The sequence below is a fragment of the Gobio gobio genome (assembly GCF_949357685.1).
Source record: "Gobio gobio genome assembly, chromosome: 19".
Lineage (NCBI taxonomy): Eukaryota > Metazoa > Chordata > Actinopteri > Cypriniformes > Gobionidae > Gobio > Gobio gobio.
This window is the reverse complement of record NC_137112.1, coordinates 24,814,087-24,823,870: the sequence shown is the minus strand read 5'-3', so window position 1 is coordinate 24,823,870 and position 9,784 is coordinate 24,814,087. Positions and strand designations below refer to the sequence as shown.

The window sequence follows — 9,784 nt, the reverse complement described above, 5'->3', positions numbered from 1 at the left end:
TATTTGCAGCTGTATCATACAAATAAATAGTTAAAAAATCATACATTGTGATTTCTGGATTTTTTTTTTTAGATTATGTCTCTCACAGTGGACATGCACCTACGGTGACAATTTCAGACCCCTCCATGATTTCTAAGTGGGAGAACTTGCAAAATAGCAGGGCGTTCAAATACTTATTTTCCTCACTGTATATATATATATATATATATATATATATAGTTTTGTGTTTGTAATCCATGGGGCAAGTTCTTGCAAGTTTTTTAGGTATGTTTTGTGTGTTTGCTGTATTGAATTGTGAAGTCAAATGTATTTGTGGTATGTTTTTTAATGTTTTTGTGACACTGAATATGAATTTGTGGACAATAAAGACTTCAAATCTTAATAATTACCTTTTATGCTTTAGACCTGGGGGCTTTTATTTTGATGGAAAACCAAAGACAGACCTCCATTTAGGTCACAACAGTTTTTAATTCACGTCTCCTTACAAAACAGGTGAAATGCTGTCAATTTCTGACCACAAAAAATGTGTTCTAAATGTGACTCAACAAGCGAAAACCGGTGTTGATTCAGTTACATTTTTAAGCCAAAACATTTTAATCCTATTTAATATATTATTTTTCCATTAAGGAATTAATGGCTCCGTGGACATGTATCCAACGTCGAAGAATTCTTGATACCGTTGACTGATGAATCCTGAAGAGGTGACCTAAGAATTCCTCAGAAAGACTGAGGTGCCGCTTCATCAGTGTAAGAAGAAGTTCCTGAGTAGACTTGAGCGACTGTTTCGCAGTAGAAGGAACAGCTGATGACACAGAACTGAACAATAGCATGAAAGTCTGTAAATTGGGTAGTCCTGTGAAAAATTTGATTTTGCTGTCATCAAAATGTGAGGGATCGAGAATATGAAGTTTCAACTCGCTTTCTAATCCATAAACTTTTTCTCTTAGTGATTGACATTCATTGTTTAAAGATTTGATCTGATCATGTAAAGAGGCGATGTCCCTGTGCGTCTCATCCGTCTGGACCTCAGTGCCCTGGACTTCAAACGTCTGTTGGACCTCAGTGCTTTGGATTTCAACTGTCTGTACCTCGTTCTTTATTGTACTTTGATGCAGGTTGATGAGAGCTGTTGCTGCTAGCTCTTTACTTGTGTCGGCACTGACAAGTCTTTTTACAGAAACTTCTCGAAATCGTTGATATCTTTCCAGGTTGTTGACAGCACGAACTCGATCAGTGGTGGAGGTGAAACTGAATAAACTTGGCACATAGTCGGGGTGGAGAGGATCATCACTCTTTTTTCCTGAAAGAAACAAAAATGGTTTATTAGTAACAACACTTGGACTAAATGTCTCACTAGGTGAATAAATTATCTATATTGTTAGCCACTGGTAATAAATCGTTAAGATTTCACTCACCAGTGATTGAGTTACAGGCAACGAATAAGTTTAGCACATGACATCATACCGGTGTTACTCTTGATTTCCGTTTTATTTTGTAAAAACCATGGGACGCTTTAATTTATTATGTTTTTTTTTTTTTGAGGGAACTGTTTGGATACATTAATCGACAGAAAACTAATCATTGATAAATAGCTCAACACGTTAAGTCTTGTTTTCTTTATTTACAACGAGTCCCATGTTTTACTATGCCAAATATCGATCTAGCTTTCTGCAGCGTGTCGCATAGTAGCTGCCGAGCACTAGTACATGCTAGTACTAGAACATAATACTAATACATAATTTTCAACATGCTCAAATGTATCTAATATGATAAAACAGTAGGGCTGGGTATTGACACAAATTTCAAGATTTCGATATTGATTTATTGTGAATATATATCAGAAGAACATAAAAAATTATAATATGTAATGTGGTGCATATATTTATCAAAATGCTCATCTCTAGGGTTCTTTTTCGATCTGACTGACTCACTGAATGTTTTTTCTGAGGTAAATGTGACGTTATGTGACATTGTTTACAAGCTGTTTTATTGACGTCTTTCCGCAGTTGAAACACTGATTGGGCGATTACATGAGACATGATAAGGATTTCGGAAAGTCGTAATGTATCTTTTAGCATACCTTTAGACATTCATTCATGTTTATTTCCTGCTGTAACTGGTATTAAAGTGGAGGAAATTATCAGTTCACGTGATCTGCGCGCTGCTGTTTCTCTTGAACTGAGGCGCTACTGCGATCTGTCACTCCACATTAAAAAGCGGCAAAACTGTATTTATTTTTGTACATTTCATAATAAAATGGATGTCATTTAAAATCTGAGACTTTTTCATCAAAATATTTTTTACCCAGCCCTATAAAACAGCGCTGCATTAGCCCAAATATGTTGCCTAAATCCCATCCCAATTATTTTCCACCGGCTGTGAGTTGAAGACGACACCTCCCATTAATCTGCGCTCAATCTCATTGTCATCAAGCTACACCTTTGTTTTGAATAGGCAACCTCTAGCAACAAAAAATTACATATTGTGCCTTTAATATCACAACATATAATTGTTCATCTATGCACATAATTGTATAGATTGTGTTGTGTGTTATGTTTATCTATTTAATGATTCACAACAGAGCCAACAGCTGTTATACAAACTTATAACATTTAATTGTGAAAGTACAGCACTGTTTATTATTTTAACTTGACAAATACACATTTGATAGTTCCATCAGAAAATGTTTTTTCCATCTTTTTTCCTAAACATATAACGACTCCTATCCACCAAATGTATCGTTTTGGGGGGAAAATATTGGGAATGTGTATACACCGTTCATGCGTGTGAGACATCACTTTGTGATTAAAAGGCTTTTTAAATGGATTAAATCAGCAAGCAATTAAGGACTGGCACAGAATAATCATAAATATAAATATCATACAATTGAAATAGAATAGAAATGAAATGAAAAGAAAATTATCCAGTACTTCCCTTATAACCTCCTAAGACCCAGGAAAAAAAGTTTTTTGAAACCTCAAGTTACAGAACATCCTGACTTAAAACTGTGACATGTATGGTGTCAGAGAAATTCACAAGAATATAATGTTCTCGTACGTGTGCAGTGGCATTTAACGTTACTTCGATTTCGAAATATAGCTCACTACAAAATGAATATTTAATAGTAACACGTTGAGGATTGTTGGAGAGGATGTCAGTTCATAAAGGGAATAAAAGCCAAACAGTTCTGTCACCTTGACAAAAACTCCTGGGAGGTGTGATCCCAAAATTCACCATATTAACTTACCTGACACAAAATGGCAACTGCAAATCCACGTTTCGCTGCCTGGATTCCAGTTATTTCTGCGAATTGCAGCGATCCATTTGTTTCTCTTTTCTTTTGCTTTCGGCAGTCTGTAAAAAGATAGCTCCGATGTCTTGCTGAATCTGTTTTTACAGTCAGTCGCACAACAGCTCTTTCCCATTTTAGTGTGTGTGTTTTTTATTGTTGCTTTCAAGCTAGTAAACACGGTAAAACCGCAGTGTCTTCCTACAGTGACGTCAAGTGCAGTAGTTGGGTACGGTGGCCGAGAGAGCTCCACGGACTGCAACTGAATAAAACGCATGCAAATAGAAAAAAAACACCAGCAAATTAAAGGCACAATATGTTTTGATTTTTTTTTATTAAAATTTTCTAAAAACACTAGAACAGTTATATATTTTGTTGACTTGTGTGCTTAAAGTTTCCAAGAATGTTTAATCCATAGAAATAAGCTACACTCTAAAAAAAAAAAGGTTCTATATTGCACCAAAAATGGTTCTTGGCTCGTAATCATAGGGGAACCTTTTTTAGTGCTATATAGCACCAATTTTGGTGCTTCAGTGGTTCTTCAGCTGTTCTTCAGTGGTTCTTCAGCGGTTCTTCAGCGGTTCTTCACCGGTTCTTTGACTAAGGTGCTATATAGCACCTCTGAAGAACCGCTGAAGAACCACTGAAGCACCAAAATTGGTGCTATATAGCACTAAAAAAGGTTCCCCTATGATTACGAGCCTTTTTTTTTTGAGTGTATTTTAACCAGGACCAGAGCCGGCCCTAGACCTTTGGGGGCCCTAAGCAAAATTTGGTTGGAGGCCCCTTTGACCGTTTTAAGTAAGGCCTAAAGAAAAGCAATGACTACCTTATAACTATACTGTACATATTATATCTACTATGTTTTTATTTTATTTTTTAGTCTATTAAATTATGTTTTAATTATTCTATGTATACTGTATGCTAATTTTCTTTTTGACGCTGCTGGTCCTGAGTACGTATTTCGTTCTTATGTGGCAACATGTACAGAATGACAATAAAAGACCTTGAGTTCTTGAGTTGAGTTCCATGTTTGATGTCTAACAGTAAAATTATGATACCACTGAGCTGAATGGCAGTGCAGTGCAATGAACACACTGATGAACTTGCTAAATAAAAAGACTGATAAAGTGATTTTCACTGAGAATCAAAGAAACATTTTTAATTGACACAAGAGTTTAAGAGGCACAGACAACAGCCTATATATAATTGAAATGAAATAGAGCAAATAGAATAATATTTAATACATTTAAATAAACTATTATATAAAATAATAAATAGAACATTTAAATGATTTAACTTTTCAAATAAACAAAATTAACAATATCTAAAACACCACAAACAAGATTAAAAGTAACAATAATAATAATTAGGTAACATTTCAATAGAACTATTAAAATCCAAACTTGTGTATTTGTGTCTTCTTGGGTGACATGACTGTGTTGTGAACCAGGAAAAGAAGTGGTTGATGGAGCTGCAATAAAGAAAATAATTATATATAAAGTTAGACTTAATTTTTTAAAATGCAGACGGTTATCATTTTACAGTACCTTTATATTCACCAACAGCTGGAGCTTTGCTTACTGGCAGCATATACTTTAATAGTGCCCCTGGAAAGGGGACATGAGTAAATTAATGTTAGCCCTTTGAAGAAGCCAAACTGGGGTTGTATTGTTCTGTTAAATGCTTTAACATCACAGCAAATGGTATAATACTAAACTAATTTTATGCAGCATGTTATTAGCATTTATTACATGGCTTGGTTGAATTCCAATGTAGAATGCGGGTCTGTTACGTCTTGATAACAGCCCGCTGTGAAGTAACTTAGCTATAACACACCGTTGAGCAGAGCGTTGCTATGGACGCGGAACGGACTATTTTCTTTAGCGGAAGCAACAATCGTTTTTAAATCAATAAACTCCCTTTTAAATCAATATTTTGTGTCAAATTATTAATTGATTTGGTAGGTATCCATGTAATAAGAGGGATAATCTATAGCGAGCTGCGAGGCGGTTTTTATTCGCTATAACAACCGCCTCGCTATACTGCGAGCGAGAGAGACTAACTTATATTTAGACTGCAGATTATCCATACATACATAGGTATCGGAAAATTAAGCCTACAGGTTTACGTACCTTTATCTTCTTGCTTCTTTTCTTCTTCCAGCCTCTTCTTTTGTCGTTTTTCATGGCCAGAAAGATATTTTCGTTTCTTGTTGTCAGACATCGTCGACGTCGGAGTCACTGACTGACAGGTGACGAGTGACATGATGTGACTGACATCACAGGGTCAGTCAGGGGTCAAGATTAGCGGGGAACTCGCCATAATAAAGAACTAAATAAATAACAACTGTGCTTATCATGATGCCTGATAAAGAGCGCTGTAGGCCAATTTCTTTCTTTCTTTTTATTTATTTATTTTATGTTACTTTTGATGTATAATTTTTTTTTTCAGCAATGACTCTAGGGGGCCCTCTGCTGGCCACGGGGCCCTTTGCAATTGCAAGGTTCGCTTAGTGGCTGGGCCGGCTCTGACCAGGACACAGAACGTGCGTTGCCTATCAATGACATCATACCCGCCTTACCCTCATTTTTTTTTGTTTTTTGTTTAAATCATGGAAACACCAAAGACGCTTTAATGTTATGTGTTTTATTAGACAGGAGGTGAGCTTGTCTGGCTATCACCAGACCAAGCTCAATTAAGATTGAACATTGGTCTGGTCTGATGTTGTTCGTTCCGCGTGAACCACCACCGTGCGCTCTGATGGCATGTTGGGCGGTATCACCTGTGAGAAACGGGACAGGAGAGGGAACCAAAGGGAGAGAGCTTTTAAGCATAAAATCGTCATGGGTGTAGGTTTAATGACTTTACAAACATTTGACAAATTAAATAAATATCATTCAGTGTCCAATGTGAAGCAGCTTTTCCCACATGTCTATAGGTCCTTTTCATAGACTGTGATGACACGTTTTAACGGTAATCAATCCTGCAAAGTTTTTTGTATTTTCCTTTTTTTTTTAAAGGTATGTACATTTATAACACTAATACTTTGTATTACATTACTTTTGCATCAAATAAAATAAAAAAAAGTTACCGCTGCTGTGAGGGTGTTTCTAATACAGCGTCCTTGGGAGTGATGGTAAAAATGTGTTTGATACACCTTGTTTGTGTCATGTTTCATACAGAAGTTTGATTGTTATCCCCCAAATTAAAAGTTAATCATCCCTGCACCCAAGAAGTTAGCAATAACCTAACGTAATGATTACTGCCCTGTAGCACTCACACCCATCATCATGAAGTGCTTTGAGAGCTTGTCATGACCGACATCAACGCAACTGTCCCACCTATACTGGAACCCATGCAACACTCCATACCATACCATATCACACGTCATCTTTAGCCTGTTCACTCTGGATAATAAAGACACTTAGAATGCACTTCATTGACTTTCAGCACAATAGTAACTAACCAGCAAACTCTCCATACTTGGACTTAGAAGTCACACAAAAATTGATATTATGAATACATTTCAATTAGTGTCTTGTTGCTTTTGTTGTTTAAGAAAGATCTTGTGCGTTTACATTGTGCTCAGCAGAGGAAATAAGGTACTTTGAAACAACATAGTTAAGTACAGGATAACATGATTTTAATTTGGGGGTAACTTCTATTAACACCACAGTTTGTAACATGATCTTGACTTGCCAACTAATTAAAATATTACAGACGGTTCAGGATCTATGATCATACTCCCTCTAACATCCCTCTAACATCTTATATAGGAGCATCTGTGCAAGGACCACAACAAACTTCTAGTAGCACAAGTAACAGCACTGACTGATCACAGTATCACAGTTCCAATATCTCATGAGCAAGAATGACTTCAGATGCAAAAGTCCGTCTGACACTTTTCTTTAAAATAAGCATTTTTGTCAGGCTTCTAGGTTTCTACCTAAAGTAGCTGTATTTCTGAATGGGCTGAAGCTGGGATTTAGTGGGTTTGAAGAGAAAGTATTTACTAAATGCGGAAAACATTCACTCAGTATCGTTATCTCATTTTATATGTATTTAATTTTATTATTATTAAGAATATTCTTCAATAAAGAATTAGCGTATGGTACAAATTATTATTAAGCATAGATAAATGTAGGTTAATTTGGATAAAAGATTTCATGAATTTTGATAGATGTGGTCATTGAATGCATTTAGTATCAAGTGAAAATCTTGAAGAGTTTTAAAGAAATGTACCATTTTGTTTCATTGTCTATAACATGTTCTGTTTTTTTGTGCTACAGTGGTGGCCCAAATTTTTAGAACACTTTGCATGTGGGAGTCGTTTTATTATCAAAGAGGACAATAACCCAAAACATTCTTCTAACTATTGCCGGAACTACCTGCGACGGAAAGAATCTGCTGGAACAATAAAAATGATGGACTGGCCTCCTCAAAGTCCGGACCTTGACCACATCGAGCACATTTGGGGAGAGTTGGAAAATAAACTGGACAGATCTATTGTATTCAAAGGAAAGCCTTTGGCTTCAGTTGCAGAAAGCATGGGATAACATTAGAGTTGAAGTTCTCATAGGAAATATATTGACACTGTATGCCAGAGAGATGTGCTGCTGTAATAGCTGCAAAAGGTGGACATACAAATATTAAAGTTAAAAGTGGATAAAACTACGACTCACTTCATCTGATATTTGATGGTCAGAGCAACCATCTGCATGTTTCATGAACATTATGAAATTAAATCATGTTTTGGAGGGGGAAAAAGTCAATATTTTCAATATTTGTTTATTTAACCAGGCAAGTTACTTAAGAACAAGTTCTTATTTTCAACAACAGCCTGGCAGGAGAATTAGATCTCCTGAAAAACATATTTTGCAGTACACAGATATATACATTCATTTAATCTGATCTGTCAGGTGTTCTAATAATTTTGGCCACCACTGTATGTCTCAAACGTTCATATAATATTTTCCTATTTATCTGCTATACATGAAAGTAGTTTAGAAATATACAACGTATCCCTAAACTGTATCAATGTCAATTAAGTACATACAGTATTCTGACAGTAGTTTCAACCAACTTACTATCAGGGTGTGTTATAGCACCAATACAACTGCTAATCTTTTCAATCTGTACTATTACTATAACCAGCACACAATAAACTAAATTAAAGACACCCTATTCATCTAGACCTAAGGACTCATAACAACCTAATGAGTAATGAGGGATCAATTATAATATTCAAAACTATTATCATTAAAGTACACTCAGTCACAGCTTAATTCAAAACCAGACATGGGTGAGGCTATCATTTTCTCTACAGTCACTGGCAATTTCCATAGCCAAATAAAAGCAGGTGCTTGACTAGACAGGTCAGACATTTTAAAAGGTTATAGTCCACTTAGTAATTGTCAATAGCAGAGAGCGTAAGGTGGGGTGAAACCATATAACTTCACACTTCAGAAAAGAGCTAATGCTTAAAGCTTACGCTGCTATTTTGAACTAATAATCGCAATTGAACTGATTGGAAAACGTATGATTTGACATAAGCGTTAAGAATCCATAAGATCGGGTTGGGAATTTAGTTTAATCTCTAAAAAATGCTAGCAAACAAAAGTAGATAAATAAGTGGGAAGCACATGTCTCCTGTGAAGCAAATAGTATACAGATGTGTATTAGCGGTTTTGTCCCAACAGTCCTCAATCAGCATATGTTTCCCTTGAACCAGATAGGCCTTAGCATACTGTGATGATGAAGGGCATTGTTTCACAAGTTCGTTTACCAATACTTTTTAAGCTAGTAAGGTTAAGTGTATTTGGCTTGCTGTCCTCAGTGGAAGGGCTCGAGAAAGCAGCTTCAACTTGAGCTTAGATTTGCCCCCCAGGGACTACTAGTGCTATGGAGAGGAGTATGGTAAATGAGATGCTGAAATTTATGTTGGTGGATCTGGGGAGGTGGAGGGATGCCAAAACAGCTGATGCCAGAAAAAGGTGGGTGGCTGCGTATACTGTATACTCTGGCAGTTAATTAAAAGATTAGATGGGTTCACTCCTCCCAAAATTACATAGTGAACTTCACTTAATTCACATATGTGACCCTGGACCACAAAGTTGCATGGCCAACAATACATGGTATGGGTCAAAATGATCGATTTTTCTTTTATGCCAAAAATCATTACGATATTAAGTAAATATCATGTTCCATGAAGATATTTTGTAAATTTCCTACCGTAAATATCTAAAAAAAATTATTATTAGTAGTAATATGCATTGCTAATGACTTTATTTGGACAACTTTAAAGGCGATTTTCTCAATATTTCGATTTTTGTTTGCACCCTCAGATTCCAGATTTTCAAATAGTTGTATCTCGGCCAAATATTGTCCTATCCTGACAAAACATACATCAATGGAAAGCCTATTTATTCAGATGTATAAATCTCAATTTCAAAAAATGTACCCTTATGACTGGTTTTGTGGTCCAGGGTCACC

General features: G+C 35.9%; 1 protein-coding gene across 1 annotated transcript; it reads right to left on the bottom strand.

The window, feature by feature from the left end:
* Positions 1-335: 335 nt before the first annotated feature.
* LOC307143597 (uncharacterized protein) lies at positions 336-3,506 on the bottom strand. Its single transcript, XM_079845324.1, has 2 exons — positions 3,248-3,506; positions 336-1,300 (listed from the first exon to the last, which is right to left on the bottom strand). The coding sequence occupies exons 1-2, from the start codon at positions 3,423-3,425 to the stop codon at positions 612-614; spliced, it is 867 nt and encodes a 288-aa protein (XP_079701450.1). The 5' UTR covers positions 3,426-3,506; the 3' UTR covers positions 336-611.
* Between the last annotated feature and the right edge of the window lie 6,278 nt (positions 3,507-9,784).

Bases quoted from the DNA above. Each gene is read 5' to 3' on its own strand.
- LOC307143597 (XM_079845324.1), bottom strand. From the start codon at position 3,425: ATGGGAAAGAGCTGTTGTGCGACTGACTGTAAAAACAGATTCAGCAAG. The intron at 1,301-3,247 runs GTAAGTTAATAT...TGTTTCTTTCAG, and splicing joins CAGTTGCCATTTTGTGTCAG to GAAAAAAGAGTGATGATCCT.